The 22,390-nt window shown below is 45.2% G+C and overlaps 1 protein-coding gene across 1 annotated transcript in view; it reads left to right on the forward strand.

The window, feature by feature from the left end:
- Positions 1-22,062, forward strand: part of LOC140721176 (uncharacterized) — a 34,633-nt gene extending 12,571 nt beyond the window's left edge. The window contains exons 2-3 of the mRNA XM_073036043.1: positions 2,261-2,388; positions 18,911-22,062. Coding sequence (XP_072892144.1) covers positions 2,298-2,388; positions 18,911-22,062 — 3,243 coding nt within the window. The 5' untranslated portion in view covers positions 2,261-2,297. The remainder of the gene's footprint in view (positions 1-2,260; positions 2,389-18,910) is intronic.
- The last annotated feature ends 328 nt before the right edge of the window (positions 22,063-22,390 follow it).

Raw genomic sequence — 22,390 nt, forward strand, 5'->3', positions numbered from 1 at the left:
ATTTAGTTGAGCTACCTCTCACAGCTGTTACAGCAGGTGGTCTTTTTGGATAAGTCTCTTTTAGTATTTCACAACGTAATGGAAGAAAATTTGCCCATTCCTCCTGGCAAATTTGCACAAGTTGTGCCAGGTTAGTAGGTGAGTGGCAGTGCACAGTAGTTTTGAGGTCTTGCCAGAGATGTTTAATCAGGTTAATGTCCAGATTCTGAATGGGACACTCAAGGGCTTCAATTGTCTTCATTTAAAGCCACTCCGCTGCTGCTCTAGCAGTGTGCTTTTGGTCACTGCCCTGCTGAAAGACAAATTTCCTCCCCAGTTTAAGCTTTCTTGCAATGGCTTTATCCAGGACCTCTCTGTATATAGCAGCATTCACCTTTCCATCAATCCTAACCAGATTTCCAGTTTCTGCTGCCGAAAAGCTTGCACATAGCTTGATGCACAGAATTAAATTTACACCTCACGTGCCGTGGAGTGTTGAGGTGAAAATGTTCCACTTTAGTCTCATCCGACTACACGACCTTCTTTCACATCTGTACAGTATCTCCTAAGTGATACAAAGTTTTAATGGGCAAGGATATGCTTTTTGTGTTCCCTGCCCCCTTCCATAAATACCATTTTTGTGCAATGCCTTACAGATTGTGGAACCATGAACTTTATCTCCAATTGCAGCCACTGATTTCTGCAGCTCACTCAAAGTGACTGTTGGCATCACGGTGGCCTATCTTACAAGTGCCATTCTTCTCCAGCGACAAGGTTTAGAAGGGTGGCCTGACCTGGGCAGTGTGGCTATGGTTTCATATTTTTCCACTTTTCCACAATGGACTGCACTGTGCTTTGACTATGTTCAGTGCCTTTGAGATGGTCTTGACCCCTTCCCCATGTTAGAGCTTCTCTATTATCATTTACCTGACTTGTCTTGAATACTCTTTTGTCTTCATTTTGGATTAGTCTGTTGAAAATCTACCTTACCGTTGGACCTTACAGAGAGAGAGTGTATTTATTTTTATGAATTCATTGAAAATAGGTCATCCTCCAATTTTTTACATCAAATTGGGTGAGTTGGTATGGTAATACACAGTATTGGACCTGTGGAAAGTCAGGATACTAATTATAGTACATGGAAAAGGAAATTGCCCTTTAAACTCACGAGAGAGCATAGGCCATCAACTTTTTGCTCTTGATTTTTTTGTAGCAGGCAATTCCTTTTTTACGAGGTCGAGTTGCTAGCTCGACGCGCAACCCAGTACGGATGGAAAGCGTGCCTGGGGAGCTGGCTGGATTCAAACTCGGGAGTCTTCACTGCGAAGTCCGGAGCTGATGCCACTACGCCATCAGCCAGCCACAGTACAAAGGGAATGAATACTTTTTTGGCCTCAAAATTTTGGATTTTCATTCTCAGTAAATTGTAGACAGGTTTTGGAATGTTCTTTTCTATTGACATGATGCACAATGTTTTGTAGATTAAAGCCCCTGAAGCAAAGTGATCTGAATGACAGTGGTTCTCAGGGATTGTCAGCCACAATTTCCCTAATTTTGTGATGAAATAAATCAGCAATTTCCTCTCAAACCTCAGCAATTAATACACATGTAGAACTGATAATCTAGCACAAGCATGCTGAGGGTTGCCAGGGCAGGTGATTTTGCCTACTATTAGATGCTACTCTTATTATATTTTCATCACTTCCATTTCACTGTTTTCCCTAGAATATGAGACATAAGCTGAGTGAGTTCAATTATTATGCAAATAAAGGTATTTAAACTCAATGAGTTTTGGGGAATTTGGGAAGCAACACCTGGTGAGTTTCAGCCGGTATGTTTCAGGTCCACTCTCCAGACCCTGGCTCTGTACACATGCACAGTCCACATTCGTCATCCTGGCTCCAGCTCCAGATCCCAGCTCTGTTCCACACACAGGACCACCGGTCCACACTCTGGGCTGGGCTCCTAATGCACACTCTGTCCTCATTATTGGTCCACACTCCAGACCTGGCCTCTGCCCACGTACCCTGTGTGCAACCACAGTAAAACTAGGACAGCCTCACAAGTGGACACCTTGCAGATAGCAAAGATTTGATGAAGTAATGAGTAAGTCAGATGTCACATGACTGGAATTTTGAACACGGGATTATCAGAGTTTTTGTGTATGAGGTCTTGAGATTGGCCTCATTTTTCATCTCTAAACAGGAGTATATTCAATACTTTGCCTTATGTGTGGCAACTGAATTCAGTTTTTTATATTTTGTTACATCTTCCATTTCAGGTCACTGGTGATTACTGAGTTTCCAGCTCTCAGTGCAATGATGTGTGAAGTCATGGGACTGGCTGCTTTGGGCCGTCCCTTTCAGCTCGGAATGCTGTACGACTGCCGGTCGGACACTCTCATCCCAGGTATTGGAAGATCATCATATGAAACAGTCATGGTCAATACAGTGCGATAGATTCAGTTTACAAAGCACAAGATGGTGAGAAGAACTCTGCAAGTTTCAAAGTAGTTATGCAAATCCCTACAGATGCTCTGGGAATAAGGTTTCTGAAATGTGGTAAAACCGATTTCAATGTCATAAGGTAACACCTGGCAAAGTCAATTGGGAGCAGCTACCTGCAGCAAAGTCTCCATCAGGCAAGTGGGAGTCATTTTAAAGGGAAATAGAAACATAGAAAACCTACAGCACAATACAGACATATCAGCCCACAAAGCTGTGCCAAACGTGTCCTTACCTTAGAAATACCTGGGCTTATCCATAGCCCTCTATTTTTCTAAGCTCCATGCATCCATCCATCCAGGAGTATCTTAAAAGACCCTATCGTTTCTGCCTTCACCACCTCTGCCTGCAGCCCATTCCACTTACTCACCACTTTCTGTGTAAAAATCTTACCCCTAACATCTCCTCTGTACCTACTTCCAAGCACCTTAAAACTGTGCTCTCTTGTGCTAGCGATTTCAGCCCTGGAAAAAAGCCTGACTATGACACGATCAATTCGTCTCATTACCTTGTACCCCTCTATCAGGTCACCTCTCGTCCTCCATCATTCCAAGAAGAAAAGGCAGAGTTCACTCAACCTATTCTCATGAGGCATGCTCCCCAATCCAGGCAACATCCTTGTAAATCTCCTCTGCACCCTTTGTGTGATTTCCACAACCTTCCTGTAGTGAGGCAACCAGAATTGAGGACAGTACTCCAAGTGAGGTCTGACCAGGGTCCTATGTAGCTGTAACATTACCTTTCGGCTCTTAAACTCAATCCCACAATTGATGAAGGCTTTCTTAACCGTATGCCTTCTTAACCACAGAGTCAACAGGCGTAGCAGCTTTGAGTGTTCTATCGACTCGGACTCCAAGATCTCTCTGATCCTCCACACTGCCAAGAATCTTGCCATTAATGCTAAATTCTGCCATTGTAGTGATGTGCTACACACAGAGCTAAAAGTAATGACACATAGTCTGTAAGTTGCAGTCGAGACTAGTTTATTCAAACTTCATGTCACTGGCTTTTGGGCGGAAATGATGTCAGAGGAACATTACAAAAGTCTCTTCCTGTGCGCGGGCTTTCTCCGCTTGCTGGTGAAGAAGAAGGCCCAGCGCCATTTTGGGACTGACCTCTCTGCCGACGCACGCGCCATATTGTGAGCTGGTTCGCCTGCGTAGAAAGTGAATCGCCACATAACCCCCCAGAACCGGCGTTACACCCCCCACCATGTCCACAGTCTGGATCAGTCTCTGTTTGGGCGGTCTGCCTCTGTGCCGCGATGCCTGAACCTCGACCGGCTGCACCAAGTCCACATGAGCCGGTTTGAGTCGGTCCACTGTGAAAACCTCCTCTTTCCCCCCAATGTCCAGAACGGCCCTTGGTACGGCCGCTGTAGCAGTGTGCCCAGTGTGCCCCCCTTCGTACAAATACAAACTTACAGTTCTGCAGGTCTTTGGGTACGCAGGATGGGATCTGTCCGTGCTATGAAGTCGGTACAGGGGCCAGGTTGCCGAGCCTTTCGAGTAGTCTGTCTTCCTCAAGCTCCCTTGGGGCTGGTATGAACTCTCCTGGGACGACCAGAGGCGCCGTACACCAGCTCGGCCGACGAGGTGTGCAGATCCTCTTTGGGTGCTGTGCGGATTCCGAGCAGGACCCAGGGAAGCTCATCCACCCAGTTAGGCCCTTTCAGGCGGGCCATGAGAGCTGATTTCAAGTGACGGTGGAAGCGTTCCACCAGTCCGTTCGACTGTGGGTGGTAGACAGTTGTGTGGTGTAGCTGTGTTCCCAACAGGCTGGCCACAGCCGACCACAGGCTGGAGGTGAACTGGGCTCCTCTGTCGGAGATAATGTGGGCCGGTACCCCAAAGCATGCTACCCAGGTTGCAATCAGCGCTCGGGCGCAGGAATCAGCAGTGGTGTCAGTGTGCGGGACTGCCTCTGGCCATCTCGTGAACCGGTCTACCATAGTTAGGAGGTACCGTGCTCCTCGTGACACTGGCAGGGACCCCACAATATCCACATGAATGCGGTCAAACCTCTGGCGGGTGGGTTCGAACTGCTGCAGCAGGGCTTTGGTGTGCCGCTGCACCTTGGCTGATTGGCACCGTGTGCCAGTTTTGGCCCATTCGCTGACCTGTTTGCAAAGTCCGTGACACACGAACTTGCTGGAGAACATCCAGACGATTGTCCTGATAGATGGGTGCGCCAAGCCATGTATGGAGTTAAAAACTCGCCGCCGCCAGGCTGCCGGGATGATGGGGCAAGGTTGGCCGGCAGCCACATCACACAGGAGGGTCCTCTCACCTGGGCCTACGAGGAAGTCTTGCAGCTGCAAACCTGAGACTGCGGTCCTGTAGCTGGGCATCCTGTCGTCTGCCTGCTGAGCCTCCGCCACTGCTGCATAGTCCACCACCAGGGACAGGACCTGGAAAGCTGGTCTGGAGAGTGCGTCCGCCATGACGTTGTCCATTCCCAAGACATGCTGGATGTCCGTCGTGTACTCTGAGATGTAGGACAGATGTCGCTGCTGGCGGGCTGACCAGGGATCAGACACCTTCGTGAACGCGAAGGTCAACAGTTTGTGGTCCACGAACGCGGTGAATGGCCTGCCTTCTAAGAAGTACGTGAAATGTCGGATTGCCAGATACATTGCCAACATCTTTCGGTCGAAGGCACTGTACTTGAGTTTGGGTGGCCGTAGGTGCTTCCTGAAGAATGCAAGGGGTTGCCAGTGCCCCTCGATGAGTTGCTCCATCACCCCACTGACTGCTGTGTTGGATGCGTCCACTGTGAGGGTGGTTGGAACATCCGTTCTGGGGTGTACCAGCATCACAGCGTCTGCCAAGGCTTCTTTGGCTTTAACGAAAGTGGCCGCGGCCTCTTCATCCCAAGTAATGTCCTTGCCTTTACCCGACATCAGGGTGTACAGAGGGCGCATGATATGGGCTGCTGAGGGGAGGAAGCGGTGGTAGAAATTCACCATACCAACGAACTCCTGCAGGCCTTTGACTGTGTTGGGCCGGGCGAAGTGGCGGATCGCGTCTACCTTGGCGGGCAGAGGTGTTGCCCCGTCTTTGGTAATCCTGTGGCCCAGGAAGTCGATGGTGTCGAGTCTGAACTGGTATCTGGCCGGGTTGATCGTGAGGCTGAAATCACTCAGGCGGAAGTAGAGCTGGCGGAGGTGGGACAGATGCTCCTGACAAGTACTGCTGGCTATGAGGATGTCATCCAAGTAGATGAATGCAAAGTCCAGGTCGCGTCCCACCGCATCCATTAGCTGCTGGAACGTCTGTGCAGCATTCTTCAGGCCGAACAGCATTCAGAGGAATTCGAACAGGCCGAACGGGATGATGAGTGCTGTTTTGGGGATGTCTTCAGGGTGTATCGGGATTTGATGGTATCCCTGGATGAGGTCTACTTTGGAAAAAATTCTTGCCCCGTGCAGGTTTGCTGCAAGGTCCTGTATGTGTGGCACGGGGTAGCGATCTGGAGTTGTAGCCTCATTCAGTCTGCGGTAGTTGCCGCATGGTCTCCAGCCACCAGCTGCTTTGGACACCATGTTGGGGCGGGGGGGGGGGCATGGGCTGTCCGACCGCCGTATGATCCCTAATTCCTTCATCCTCTTGAACTCCTCCTTTGCCAGGCGGAGCTTGTCCGGGGGGAACCTTATTGCACGGGCGTGGAGGGGTCGTCCTTGGGTCGGAATGTGGTGCTGTACTCCGTGTCTGGGCGTGGCTGCCATGAACTGCGGTACCAGAATCAATGGAAAGTCTGCCAGGATTCTGGTGAATTCGTTGTCAGACAGTGTGATGGAGACCAGGTGTGGGGCCGGCAACCTGGCTTCACCCAGGGAGAAGGACTGGAAAGTCTTGGCATGGACCAATCTTTTCCCTTGCAAGTTGACCAGCAGGCTTTGAGCTCGCAAGAATTCCGCCCCCAGGAGTGGCTGGGCCACGGCGGCCAGTGTGAAGTCCCACGTGAACCGGCTGGCGCCGAACTGCAGCTGCCGTAGGTCCGTATCGTGCTGCCGTTTGAGGCCCTCAGGGTGGGTCCTGGCTCCCTGTTGCAGGTGTTGTACCCCATTGGGGGTAAGACATTGATTTCTGCTCTGGAGTCGACCAAGAAGCGACGTCCTGACTGTTTGTCCCAGACGTACAAGAGTCTGTCCTTGTGGCCAGCCGCCGAAACCATTAGCGGTGGCTGGCCCTGGCCCTTGCAGGGCGGGTGACAACGGCGGGCTTCTGTGCCCCACCGCTGGTGGTAGAAACACCACTGTTCATTGGCCTCCTCACTCCTGCCTCTGGGTTGTGTGCACTCCATTGCCGGGCCTGGTCTGGCCAGCTGTTGGGCACGTGGCCTGGTAATCAGTCCGACGGACGTCCTGCTCTCCATCTTAGCTTTCCACAGCACGTCTGCCCGGGCCGCCACCTTCCGGCGGTCACTGAAATCTGTGTTGGCCAACAGCAGATGTATGTCCTCAGGCAGTTGCTCTAGGAACACCTGCTCAAACATGAAGCAGGGTCTGTGTCCTTCAGCCAGGACCAGCATCTCGTTCATTAATGCTGACAGCAGCCTGTCTCCCAAACCATCCAGGTGCAGCAAGTGGGCACCTCGCTCACTCCATGAGAGGCCAAAGGTCCCTATGAGCAGTGCTTTGAATGCTGCATATTTGCCTTCTTCCGGGGGTGACTCTATGAAATCCTCAACCTGGGCGTCTGTCTCCTAGTCAAGGGAGCTCACCACATAATAGTAACGCATGGAATCAGAAGATATCTGCCGAATATGGAACTGGGCTTCTGCTTGGTCAAACCACATGCGCGGTCTCCAGAAAGTTGGCAGCTTTAGCGAAACTGCGTGAACAGATGAAGAGTCGATCATCTTTGGTCCAAATCCCGCTTGGACCGTCAGGGTCACCAATGTAGCGATGTGTTACACACAGGGCTATAAATAACGACACACAGTCTGGAAGTTGCACTCGAGACTAGTTTACTCAAACTTCGTGGCACTGGCTTTTACGCAGTTCCATTCCTGCCCTCTCCGGATGGAAATGACGTCAGATGTGCATCACAAAAGTCTCTTCCGCGCACGGGCTTTCTCCCCTTGCTGGTGAAGAAGGAGGCCCAGCACCATTTTGGGGCTGGCTTCTCTGCCGACACGCGTGCCATTTTGTGAGCCGGTTCGCCTATGTAGAAAGTGGGTTGCCACACCATCATATTTGACCTACCAAAATGAACCACCTCACACTTATCTGGGTTATACACCATCTGCCACTTCTCAGCCCAGTTTTGCATCCTATCAATGTCCCGCTGTAACCTCTGACACTATCCACAACAACCCAACCTTTGTGTCATCAGTAAATTACTAACACATCCATCCACTTCCTCATCAAGGTCATTTATAAAAATCACAAAGAGTAGGGGTCCCAGACCAGATCCCTGAGGCACGCCACTGGTCACTGGCCTCCATGCAGAATATGACCCATCTACAACCACTCTTTGCCTTCTGTGGGCAAGCCAGTTCTGGATTCACGAAACAATGTCCCCTTGGATCCCATGCCTCCTTACCTTCTCAATAAGCCTTGGATGGGATACCTTATCAAATACCTTGCTAAAAGCCATATAAACACTACATCTATGGCTCTACCTTCATCAATGTGTTTAGTCACATCCTCAAAAAATTCAATCAGGCTTGTAAGGCACGACCTGCCTTTCACTAAGCCATGCAGACTATTCCTAATCATATTATGGCTCTCCAAATGTTCACAAATCCTGCCTCTCAGGATCTTCTCCATCAACTTACCAACCACTGAAGTAAGACTAAGTGGTTTATAATTTCCCGGGCTATCCCTGCTCCATTTCATGAATAAGGGAACAACAGCTGGAACACTCCAATTCTCTGGAACCTCTCCTGTCCTCATTCATGATGCAAAGATCATCACCAGAGGCTCAGCAATCTCCTCCCTTGCCTCCCACAGTAGCCTGGGGTACATCCCTTCCGGTCCTGGTGACTTATCCAAGTTGATGCTTTCCAAAAGCTCAAACACATCCTCTTCCTTAATATCTACATGCTCAAGATTTTCAGAGTCTGCTGCAAGTCATGCATACAATCGTCAAGATCTTTTTCTGTAGTGAATACTGAAGCAAAGTATTCATTAAGTATCTCTGCCATCTCCTCCGGTTCCATACACACTTTTCCACTGTCACACTTGATTTGTCCTATTCTCTAACGTCTTATCCTCTTGTTCTTTACATACTTGTAGAATGCCGTGGTGTTTTCCTCAATCCTGCCTGCCAAAGCCTTCTCATGGTCCCTTCTGGCTCTCCTAATTTCATTCTTAAGCACCTTCCTGCTAGCCTTATAATCTTCATGATCTCTACTATTTGTAGTTTTTTGAACCTTTCGTAAGCTCTTCTCTTCTTCTTGACTAGATTTACAAAAGCCTTCGTACACCACAGTTCCTGTACCCTACCATCATTTCCCTGTCTCATTGGAATGTATTATCTATGCAGATCCCCAAACAAATATCCCCTGAACATATGCCACATTTCTTTCTGTGGGTTTCCCCGAGAACATCTGTTTCCAGTTTATGCTTCCAATTTCCTGCCTGATAGCCTCATATTTCCCCTTACTCCAATTAAACATTTCCCTAACTTGTCTGTTCCTATCCCTCTCCAATGCTATGGTAAAGGAGATAGAATTGTGATCACTGTCTCCAAAATGCTCACCCACTAAGACACCTGACACCTGACTAGGTTCTTTTCCCAATACCAGATCAAGTACAGCCTCTCCACTTGTAGTCTTATCTACATATATCTCAAAAAATCTTCCTGAACACACCTAACAAACTCCACCCCATCTAAACCCCTTGCTCTAGGGAGATGCCAATCAATATTTGGGAAATTAAAAACCTCCAAGCACAACAACACTGTCATTATTACTCCTTTCCAGAATCTGTCTCCCTATCTGCTCCTTGATAGACCTGTTACTATTGGGTGGTCTATAAAAACACCCAGTAGAGTTATTGACCCTTTCCTATTCCTACCTTCCACCCACAGAGACTCCATAGACAACCCCTCCATGACTTCCTTTTCTGCAGCCATGACACTATCTCTGATCACAGTGCCACGCACCCCCCCCCCCCACCTCTTTTGCCTCCCTTCCTGTCCTTTCTGAAACATCTAAAGCCTAGCACTTGAAGTGGTCATTCCTGCCCCTGCACCATCCAAGTCTCTGTAATTGCCACAACGTTATGGCACCAAGTGTTGATCCGCGCTCTGAGCTGATCTGCTTTATTCATAATGTCCCTCGCATTAAAATACACGCATCGTAAACCATCAGTCTGAGTGTGTCCATTCTCTATCACCTGCCTATCCTCCTTTTAGCACTGTCTCCAAGTTTTCTCTATTTGTGAGCCAATCTCCCTTTCCTCTGTCCCTTCAGTTTGGTTCCCACCCCCCAGCAATTCAAATTTAAACTCCTCCCAAAACCCTTTGCAAACCTCCCCGCCAGGATTCAAGGCAAATGTGTTCCAAAGGAGGAAAGGTAAGTCCAAAGAAACTTAAATGTTAGAGTCTGTCCATGGAGCCAGAGCACATGATCTTAAATTTATTCCTCAACTGAATTCAGCAAGGAGAAGCACATATTTCCAAAATATTAGATACTGTGATGGTGAAATTCCATTCTGTTCTATTAGTATGCTTAAATGCCCAGAGTCCAATGAGGTATCCCATAGGCAGACAGGGAGGCGATTACTGGGATTGTTAACTATTTGTTAGCCACAGGTGAGGTGTTAGCCCAGCCAGTTCAGGCAACAACTAGGGAATTTGAAACAGGGAATGTGTCAGACCAGAGATCATTTCTCAGCAATTAAAGCAGCAGGAAATTCCATAGCAGAGAAGGTGGGGAAAAGATGGAATGCAGAAGGGGAAGATTTCAAATAGGGCGAGAAATAATGTGCCAATGTGGCTGTTAGATGCATATGACACTGGAAGGGTCTGTCTCCTGTGCTCCATTCAGTTCAATTTCAAACACCGATACAACCTCCAGGACAGATTCCCATGACCTATCAACTGCTGCTTGAATGACCTTCCTTTCATCATGAGGTCAGAAGTGCGAATGTTCACCAATATTTCCACAAATTGGATTCTATTTGCAACAAGATGATCAGTGACATTGACACCACAGAGGTTTGTAACAGGGATCTTGTTTGGAATCAGGCTGGTGAGCAGTTGTGCTCTCATTTGGCTGAGGGGTAATTAGGACTGTTCTGGCAGGTAAAGTAACTGTTCTAAACCTGTAAATTAATTGGTTCTGTTTGCCCTGAATGTTATACATTCATTTGAAATGGACACAATTCTCTGTCAAAATATGATTGTGAGTCTCAAAGGATGTGTTAATCTGTCTGGTGCCTTTGTTCAGAACATCTCAACTGACATGCAGATGAATTTGGAGTAGAAGAGGAAAGATCCAGGTGTCATGGTTTTTGTGGGAACAAGGGGAGATGTTCTGTTGAGGGAATTTAAACAGCTAGTGACTAAATTAAAAGGCAGAAGCAAAAAGATAATGATCTCTGGATTGTTTCCTGAGCCATATGCAATTTAACACAGGGTAAATAGGTCACAGAACTAATGCATGGCTCAAAGATTGATAAGGGAGAAATGGGTTTGAATTCGTGGAACATTGGCCCCATGTTGGAGAAATAGGGAGGTGTTTTGATGGATTGGGTTCCACTTAAATTACTAGCAAATCACATAACTAGGTCTGTTAAAAGGTCTGTAAGTTAAATATTTAACAGTTGGAAAATGCCAGGAGAAGTTACAGAAGTCTCCAGAATTAAATGTAAAGACAAAAATCTTATCAAGGAATAAGAAATTAGCATGAAAAAAATTGAACAGGGTGGAGAATCCAGGACTGCATATTTTGTATTTGAATGTACACAGCTCAGGATATGTAACAAGGTGGATGATCTTGTAGTGCAGTTAGAAATTAGCAATTATTATGTTGTGGACATCACTGATTCGAGGCTGGAAGAAGATGATGGCTGGGAACTTAATATTGGAGAGTACATATCATATTGAAAGTACAGTTTGAGTGTCTATTAAAAGTATTCACACGACTCAGAAGTTTTCATGTTTTATTGTTTTACAATATTGAATGTCAATGGATTTAATTTGGCTTTTTTGACACTGTCAACAGAAAAAGCCTCTTTCATATCAAAGTGATCTAAATTAATTATGAATATAAAACACAAAATAATTGATTGCATGAGTATTCACCCCCATTAACTTGACACACCAAATCATCACTGGTGCAGCCAATTGATTTTAGAAGTCACATATCTAGTTATAGTGTCCTCACTCTAAATAAACTGTGTGCTGTCAAGGTATTTTAAATGATTGTGGTAAAAACAGACCTGTATCTGGAAGGTCCAACTGCTGGTGAGTCAGTATTCTGGCAAAAACTACACCATGAAGAAGATAGAACACTCCAAACAACTTTACAAAAAGGTTATTGAAAAGCACAAGTCAAGAGATGGATTCCAGAAAATTTGTTAGTCACTGACTATCCCTTGGAGTACAGTTAAGTTGATCATCAAAATATGGAAAGAAAATGGCACAGCTGTAAATCTGCCTAGAGCAGGCCATCCTCAAAACTGTACAAGAAAGGGATGAGAGAGGGAGGCCATCAACAGACCTATATCAACTCTAGAGGAGCTACAAGGTTCAATGACTGAGATGGAAAAGACTGTGCATGCAGCAACTATTACCTGGGTGTTTCACCAGTTGCAGCCTTATGAAATATTGGCACAGAGAGAGCCATGGTTGAAAAAAAACCTCACATGAAATCTTGGGTGGAGTTTGCCAGAAGGCATGTGGGAGACTCTGAAGTCATCTGGAAGAAGATTCAATGGTCTTATGAAACCAAAGTTGATCTTTTTAGCCATCAGACTGAAAGCTACGTTTGGCATAAGGAAAACAGTGCACGTCATCAAAAACGCACTATCCCCGTCATCAAGCATGGTGGTGGCTTCATCGTGCTGTGAGGATGTTTCATTGCAGCAGGCACTGGAAGGCTTGTGAACGAAGCAGGTAAAATGAATGCAACAAAATACTAAGATATCCTAGAGGATAACCTGATGCAGTCTGCAAGAGAACTGCGACTTGGGGGAAGTTTGTTTTCCTGTAAGACAATGACCCCAAACAAAAAGCCAAAGCCACACAGGAATGGCTTTTCAAAGCCTCAAAGTTAATGTCCTGGAGTGGCTAAGTCAGAGTTCAGACCTCAATCCAATTAAGAATTTGTGGCTCGACTTGAAAAGGGCTGTTCACTCACAATCCCCATGCAATTTGACAGAGCTTGAGCAGTTTTACAAAGAAGAATGGGGAAAAATTGCGGTGTCAACATGTGCAAAGCTGATAGAGACCCAGCCACACAGACTCAAGGCTGTAATTGCTGCCAAAGGAACATCTACTAAATACTGATTTGAAGGGGGTGAATACTTGTGCAGTCAATTATTTTGTCTTTTATGTTTGTAATTAATTAAATCACTCTGTAGGAATCTGTTTTAACTTTGACATGAAAGAGTCTCTCTCTGTTGATCAGTGTCAATAAATCAAAATTAAATCCACTCTGATTCGATGTTGTAAAACAAAATAACATGAAAACTTCCCGGGGGGTGGGAGTGATGTGGTTGATACTTATTTTATTTGTAGGTGGGCAGAAGTGGTGTGTATCTCTGTTGGTCAAAAAGTCACATTAAATCCTGAGAAAGAAGTGACGTAAGATCAGAAGATGTAGAAACGCTGGCGAGTAGAGTTAACCTGTGAACATAAAATGACCCTGCTGAGTGTCATATACCTGCCTCTGAAGAGTAGCCAGAGTGTAGGGTACAAATGACGACGGGATTTGGAAAAGACATGTAAAAAGGCATTATGATGGCAGTGTGATTTTCATAATGCAGAAAGATTGGGAAAATCAGGTTTGCGCTGGACCAAGAGAAAAAACATTTAGAATGCATATGAGACAGCTTCCATGCCCAGAAGGGAAATGAGAAGTTAATTCTGGATTAGAGATTGTGTAATGAAACAGATTTGATTAGAGAAATTAATGTAAAGGAATACTTTGGAAGTGGTGTTCAAAATACGATAGAATATACCCTCAGTTTGAGTGGGAGTAGCTAATATCAAATATATCAATATTAGAGTGGAGTAAAGGGAACTAGAGAGGTATAGGAAAGGAGCTAGTCAAAGTAGAGTAGAAGGGCACTCGAGGAAGAACAACCCCAGAGCAGCAATGGCTGGAGTTTCTAAAGTAATGCAGAAGGTGCAGGATTGGCTAATCCTCAAAAAGAAGCAAGGCTGAGAAGGGAAGTCAAAGACAGAAGTAAAGAAATGATATACTATGAAGAAGGAAGCTTTTAAAAGCAATAGAAGTCACCGAGAAAAGCAATAATGAGAGAAGATAAAATATGAAGGTAAGATCGGCAATGATACAAAAGAGGATACCAGAAATTTTTTAGCAGATTTATCAAAAAAATAGAGGCAATAGTAGTTATGAGATCACTGGAAAATTATGCTGGCGAGGTAGTAATGTGGGACAAACTAATGGTGGACAAACTCAATGAGTATTCTGGTCAGTTCTTCACTGTGGGAGACACCAGCAGTCTGCCAGAAATTTGAGAGTGTCAAGTGGCAGAAGTGACTGCAGTCAATACTGTAAGGAATACTTAATGAATACTTTACTTCAGTATTCACCATGAGAAAGGATCTTGGTGATTGTAGTGATGAATTTCAGCTGACTGAAAAGCTTCAGCATGTAAATGTTAAGAAAGAGGATGTGCTGGAGCTTTTGGAAAGCATCAAGATGGAAAAGTCACGGGACCAGATGAGATGTACCCCAAACTACTGTGGGAAGCGAGGGAGGAGATTGCTGAGCCTCTGGCGATGATCAATGGGAGAGGTTCCGGAGGACTGGAGGGTTGCAGATGTTGTTCCTTAATTCAAGACAGGGAGTAGAGATAGCCCAGGAAATTATAGACCAGAAAGTCTTAACTCACTGGTTGGTAAGTTGATGGAGAAGATCCTGAGAGGCAGGATTTATGAAGATTTGGAGAGGTATAATATGATAAGGAGTAGTCAGCATGGCTTTGTCAAGGGCAGGTCATGTTTTACGAACCTGATTGAATTTGTTGAGGATGTTACTAAGCACATTGATTAAGGAAGAGCAGTAGATGGAGTGTATATGGATTTCAGCAAGGCATTTGATAAGGTACCCCATGCAAAACTTACTGTGAAAATAAAGAGGGATGGGATCCAAGAGGACATTGCTTTGTGGATCCAGAACTGGCTTGCACACAGAAGGCAAAGAGTGGTTGTAGACGGGGCATATTCTGCATGGGAGGTCAGTCACCAGTGGGTTGACTCAGGGATCTGTTCTGAGACTCTTACGCTTCGCGATTTTTATAAATGATCTGGATGAGGAAATGGAGGGATAGGGTAGTAAGTTTGCTGATGACACAAAGGTAGGAGGTGCTGTGGATAGTGTGGTGTCAGAGGTTACAGTAGGGCATTGATAGGATGCAAAACTGGGCTCAGCAGTGGCAGATGCAGTTTAACTCAGAAGTGTGAAGTGGTTCATTTTGGTAGCTCAAATATCATGGCAGAATATAGTATTAATGTTAAGACTCTTGGCAGTGTGGAGGATCAGAGGGATCTTGGGGTCCAAGTCCATAGGATGCTCAAAGCAGCTGCAAAAGTTGACTCTGTGATTAAGAAGGCATACAGTGGGCATAGGACCCTGGCTAGACCCCACTTGGAGTACTGTGCTCAGTTCAGGTCGCCTCACAACAGGAAGGATGCGGAAGCCAAGGAAAGGGTGCAGAGGAGATTTACAAGGATATTGCTTGATTGGGGAACATGACTTATGAGAATTGGTTAAGTGAACTCGGCCTTTTCTCCTTGGTGCTACAGAGGATGAGAGGTGACCTGATAGAGGTTTATAAGATGATGAGAGGCATTGATCGTGTGGATAGTCAGAAGCTTTTTCCCAGGGCTGAAATGGTTGCCACAGGAGGACACAGGTTTAAGGTGCTGGGGAGTAGGCACAGAGGAGATGTCAGGAGTAAGTCTTTTACTTAGAGAGTGGTGAGTGTGTGGAATGGGCTGCCAGCAACGGTGGTTGAAGCGGATATGATAGGATCTTTTAAGAGACTTTTAGATAGGTACATGGCGCTTAGTAAAAAAAAGGGCTATAGGTAAGCGCAAACACGAGGAAATTTGCAGATGCTGGAAATTCGAACAACAACACGTACAAAATGCTGGTGGAACACAGCAGGCCAGGCAGCATCTATAGGGAGAAGCGCTGTTGACCTCTCAGCCCGAAACGTCAACAGCGCTTCTCCCTATAGATGCTGCCTGGCCTGCTGTGTTCCACCAGCATTTTGTATGTGCTATAGGTAAGCCTAGTGATTTCTAAGGTAGGGACCTATTCGGCACAGCTTTGGGGACCGAAGGGCTTGTATTGTGCTATAGGTTTTCTATGTTTCTATGAATAGGTGCTTGGGAAAGTGAAAGATCTGAAGGTAGATAAGTCATCTGGATTCACTGGATTCTGAAATGGATTGGGGGTCTGAAAAATTGCAAATACAGCTCCACTCTTTAGGAAGGGAGGGAAGCAAAAGACAAAATTATTGGTCAGATAGACTGACTAACGATTACTGTGGTTGGCAAGATGTTGGAGTCCATCTATAAGGATGAGGTTTCAAGGTACCTGAAGGCACATGATAAAATAGTTAAAGACAACATGGTTTCCTTATTGGAATATCCTCCCAGGAAAAAATCTGTTGGAATTCTTTGAGAAAATAATAGGAAGGTAGACAAATTAAAATGAGTGGAAAACACACAAAATGCCAGACGACCTCAGCAAGCCAGTCAGAATCTATGGAAAAGAGTGCAGTCGACATTTTGAGCGGAGACCCTTCACCAGGCCCGAAGCATCGATTGTAGGTCCTGTACTCTTTTTAGTAGATGCTACATGGCCTGCTGAGTTCCTCCAGCATTTTGTGTGTGTAGCATAGAGATCCAGTATCTGCAGAGTGTCTCTTGTTTGTGATTAGAATTGGTGGATGTTGTTTACATGGAATTTCAGAAGTCCTTTGATAAGCTGCTGCACATGAGGCTGTTAAACAAGAAAGGAGTCCATGTTATTGCTGGAAAGATAATAGCATGGAGATAATATTGGCTGGCAGGCAAGAGAAAAGAATAGGTATAAAGGGGTTTCCAGTGACTACTGGTGCTCTCAGTGGCCGTGTTGGGTCCATTTCTTTTCATGTTATTCTGTATGTCAAAGATCTAGATGGTGGAATTGATTACTTTCTGGCCAAGTTTGCAGATTGGTGGAGTTCAGAAAGCAGGAAGTCTGCAGAAAGACATGGACAGATGAAGAAAATGAACAACGAAGTGCTTTATGGAATACAGAGCAAGGAAGTGTATGTTCATGCATGTGGATGGAAGGAATAGAGGCATAGACTAATTTGCAAATGTGGGGTAAATTCAAAAATCAGAGGTACAAAGTGACTTGGGTATCCTAGTGCAGGATTTCCTAAAGGTTACCTTTCAGGTTAAGTCGGCAGTAAGGAAGGCAAATGCAAGCTTAACATTCATTTTGAGAAAAAACTAGAATATAAAAGCAAGGGTGTAATACTGAGGTTTAGAAGTGTTACGTACCCCGTAACTGTGTTTACAGACCAGCAGAGATAGAAGAATCCTTTGGAGTCTGGTGGTACTATATTCAAAGGTGTTTATTAGTAAAACAAGCAAAACAATAACAATAATGCAAATATACATATAACACGTTAGCAGTAATAAACCTAAAATTGTAGGAACAATAATAAGCAATAATAAACAAGCTCTATCGATGTCTAGGGGTAAATGAATTGTCATAGAAGAGTATAAAGTTCAGTTCATGCGTGCTGAGGTAGTTATGGTTGTTGCGTTGTAATCGTTAGAGAGAGAGAGAGAGAGAGAGAGAGAGAGAGAGAGAGAGAGAGAGAGAGAGAGAGAGAGAGCGCAAGAGATTAGGCAGCTGCAGCAGGCAAACCTTCTGTTGCTTTCTTATACCGTCTTATTGTTGTGGTCATTCAGCTATGACCCTTCTGTTCTTCAGCTAGACCATTCTTCTGTGGTGGACTTGTCACTCTGGCATGAGTGGACACACAGATAAGTCCCCACCGGGCCTGCCATCACACTGAGAGCTTTATTGACCGATCTCCTGATTCGATCTCCGAAGCCCCCACATTTCTGTGGGTTCACAACACTCAGTCAGTGTCCACTGGTGTGTCTGAGGGGTGTCTCCCCAGACCTGTCTTTTATCCCCACTGACAGGGTCTCAGCCATCCATCAATTCTAAATGACTGTGTCCATCAAACCAGGCCACTCCTGCTGTCTCCTGAGGAATGTTAATGAGCAAAATAATGTCCTTGTAGCGAAAGGTAAATAATCCAGGAAGAGCCAAAATATAATAAATCAACAATATCTCTCTCTCTCTCTCTCTCTCTCTCTCTCTCTCTCTCTCTCTCTCTCTCTCTCTCTCTCTCTCTCTCTCTCTCTCTCTCTCTCTCTCTCTCTCTCTCTCTCTCTCTCTCTCTATCTGTAGCAGATGTCCCTGCCTCTGTGCTTCATCTCTCTTCCTCATTAGCAGCATAGCAATAGCAATAACACTCATTCATATTTCTCAAAGGGGGGGCATGGTTAACTCTGCACCCCATTTCCATCAGGTTTGTTCATCACTCATAACAGAAGGCATTAGTCAAACTGTACTTGGAATATTATGATTAGTTTTGGCCCCTTATCTAAGAAAGGATGTACTGGTACTGGAAAAGGTCCAGAGAAGGTTAACAAGAATGATTCTGAATGAAAGGGTTAATGTCTGATGAGCATTTGATGTCCATGTGCCTGTATTTGCTGGGGTTACATGGATGAGGGACAATCTCACAGCAACAAATCAAGTGCTTATTACTGAGATAAAAATGAGCTTTATGAGGATATTTCTAATAGTCGGCGAGACTGGGACCAGAGGCCAAGTCTCAGAATACAAGGATATTCCATTTGAACAATGGTGAGGAGGATTTTCTTAAGCCAGAGGTTGGTAGATCTGTGGAATTCAATGTCACAGATGGCTGTGGAGGACATGAGAGGTACATTTGAAGCAGAGAATGATAAGATCTTGATTAGTAAGGGTGTGAAAGATTATGGAAAGAATGCATGGGGTTGGTATGGATAACGAATCAGCCATGATCAAATGGAGGAGCAGAGTTGATGAATGGCTAATTCTTCTTCTATGTCTTATGGCTAAAAGACAACCTTTTCAGGAAATCAGTCCACAATATAATCATTATTTACACAATTGATCTTAATTTGACTGTTTCCTGTTGTTTTATTCCACAGGCATCACCTTGTGGGATTCACAGACACTCCAGAACAACCTCAGTAGTCAGGATCAGCCCAGCACTGAGTTTCACATCATCACGTTGGACTCCATGGAGAAGAAAGCTGCCGCAATCAATGTGTCGGAATCACTGAAAGCAAGTCTGCTGAGTGGTGCAGTGGAGGTGAAAGGATCAGCAAAATATCTCACTGACACAAAGGGATCAAAACGACAGGCACGAGTTACCCTTCAGTACAAAACAACGACCAGATTTGAAAAACTGACAATGAGCCACTTGAGGAAGCTGAACATCAGCGACCCGAGTGTGTTTGACGAGGGGTCGGCAACCCATGTGGTTACAGCAGTTCTGTATGGGGCCCAGGCTTTCTTTGTGTTTGATCAGATGGTCTCTCCAGCAGAGAAACTGCAGGATGTCCAGCGCAATATGGAAGCAATGATTGAACAACTCCCTGAGTTTGCAGTTCAGGGGGAAGACTCACTGAAAATGACAGAAGAACAGAAGTCTAATGCTGAGAAATTTAGCTGCACCTTTTATGGGGATTTCTCACTGAAGAACAATCCCACCACATTCCAAGATGCCATCAGTACCTATACAACCCTCCCAAGCTTACTGGGATCAGGTGGGGAGAACTCAGTGCCTGTGAGAGTCACACTTTATCCTCTCAGTAAACTAAACTCAAAAGCTGCTCAGGTGGTGAGGGAGATAAGTGTGAGTTTGATCAGTCACTGCCAGCGTGTCCTGGAACAGCTCAGTGAGGCAGTGATGAGATGCAATGATATGCTGAAAGACAGAGTCTCCATTCAGTTTCCCGAGATTGGAGATGGGACAAAACAATTCCGAGAGATGTGCTTGGAATACAAATGGGTTTTCCAGGGGACTTTAGCAAGAGTTTTGCCATCTATCCGGAGAGGTAAAGAGAAGCAAGGTTTACTGGCAGATATACTGAAGAACAGTGAACTGTCACCATTCAGTCAGCAGACACTGGCCACCTGGTTGGATGACAAGAAACAGGAGATGAAGGCAGTGGGACATTACCTCAGGATGTTTGAAGAGATACCTTTGGTGAAATCAAAGAGAGAGTTGGATGATGAACTGATGGATCCAACAATAGACTATGTGGTCTGCTTCACATTTACATCACTGCATCAGGATGAGCTCTATCTGCCAGAGGCAAAGAATTACCTCCAATCTCTCTCAGCTCAGAAAATGCAGTCACAAACTCCTTCTACTGGAGACTGTGCGACACAACACAGCAAGCAGTGGTTTTGCCATCGGTCTGTTTCCCGAAAAATGGAAGAGAATTCTCAATTATTCCTGGACTTTGTCGCAGCCAACAAAGCAGCTGGGAAAATAAAATTTATTCTTGCGTCTGTGAAGGATGACAGCCAGATAGGAGCATCTATTTACCTGTATCGGGGAGGGTCTCTGTTGAACCCGTGCTTTCAACCCCCATCGCAGCCAAAGAGACCAATAGTTCGTCAAACATCACATGACAGTGTGACACTGCAGTTGCATCCACCCAGATATGGTGCCGGTGAGATTGTGGGTTACAAGGTAGAGTACCGAGGCCCCCAGCAGGAGGGATGGACATCTGTGGTTACACCTGATAAATCCCAGTCCTTCACAATATCTGGGTTGCAGCCACACAAGAAGTATCATTTCCAATACAGAGCTGTGTCTAAGGTAGGTGTCAGCAAGGCCAGTGACAGCTCTTGGTACATCTCTCGTCCTATAAGTTCACCTGGTCAGCTGGCCTTACAGTATTGTCCACTGATTGCCACTCTGACTTGGGACATTCCGAAACAGATTGGAGATGGTGTTAAGATAGTTCAGAACAATACTGAATACAAAGAAGAGACAAATGGTGGGTCCAAAATAGAGTGTGGAATATGGAAGGAAGTGAAGACAAATGATACACAAAGTCACCATCAGCTAAAGGAATTGAAACCAAAGAAAATATACAGAGGCCAAGTGTCTGCTGACTGTGGGGAAGCAGGTTGCAGTGCAGCAAATAATGAGCTTTTAATAGAAACAGTAAATGCACCAAACAGAATAGCCCAGAAACTTTTGAGTGGATCTCCATTGATATCCAAAGGAAACCCTTCCATTTACAAGCTCAACCTAAAGGAGAATACAGTTCATGGTATGAAACACCTTGTGAAATTCTCCTTTGGAAAGCATAATACAAAACACAAAATGAAGACCATTATGGTTCTGGGAGCAACAGGGTCAGGAAAGACGACTCTCATCAATGGGATGATCAACTACATCTTGGGCGTGAAATGGGAAGACGACTTCAGATACAAGTTAATAGATGAAGAGACAGGAAAATCCCAGGCTGAAAGTCAGACATCCTCCATCACTGCCTATGAGCTCCACCATCAAGTAGGATTTAAAATTGATTACTCTCTGACTATCATTGATACACCAGGATTTGGAGACACCAGGGGAATAAGCCGAGATCACTTGATCACTGAGCACATCAGAGACTTTTTCACCTCCCAACAGGGTATTGATCAAATTCATGCTGTGTGTTTTGTTGTTCAAGCCTCTTTGGCTCGCCTGACTCACACACAAAAATATATCTTTGATTCAATTCTTTCTGTTTTTGGCAAAGATATTGCAGAGAATATTCAGATACTGGTGACATTCGCAGATGGAAAGCATCCCCCTGTTCTGGAGGCTTTAAAAGTAGCTGAGGTACCATGTCTCAAAGATAAAAATGGTATGCCAGTTCACTTCAAGTTTAACAATTCTGTCATATTTGCCCAGTGTCTGGCATCTGGAAATGCTGCAGGTAACAGTACTTCTGGTGAAAGCAAGGAAGATGATGGTGATAATTTTGATGCACTGTTCTGGAAGATGGGAGAGGGCAGTATGAAGAAATTCTTTCAGGCTCTCAACAAACTTGAAACAAGAAGTTTATGTTTGACCAGAGAGGTTTTGAGGGAACGTGAACAGCTGGAGACTACAGTGGAGGGGTTGCAGGTTCAGATCCAAGCTGGCCTGACCAAACAGGAGGAACTCAGAAAAACACAACAGGTTCTGAACCAACACCAGACCGAGCTCGATGCAAATAAAGACTTGAGTATGAGATTGAGATTACGGTTCCTGTACAGGAAGATATCAGTGGGACTGGCAATTACATAACCAACTGTCAGAAATGTCATTTCACTTGTCACTATCCCTGTGGGGTTCCAAATGATGATAGAAAATCTGGGTGTGCAGCAATGGACAGAAATGGGAACTGCAACGTCTGTCCCCAAAAATGTGTCTGGAGTGTTCACTTCAACCAGAAATACAAGTTTAACTATGTAACCAAAAAGGAGAAGAGAACATACGATGAGCTGAAAAAAAATTTTGAGATGGCCTATGGTGAGAAGATGACTCAGCAGAAAATCATGGCACGGCTTGAGCAAGAGTTTAATGAGGTTCAGAAAGCAGTGCTGGTGTTTATTGAACAATTATCCCAGAGCAT

This window comes from Hemitrygon akajei, chromosome 2 (assembly GCF_048418815.1).
Source record: "Hemitrygon akajei chromosome 2, sHemAka1.3, whole genome shotgun sequence".
Classification (NCBI taxonomy): Eukaryota; Metazoa; Chordata; class Chondrichthyes; order Myliobatiformes; family Dasyatidae; genus Hemitrygon; species Hemitrygon akajei.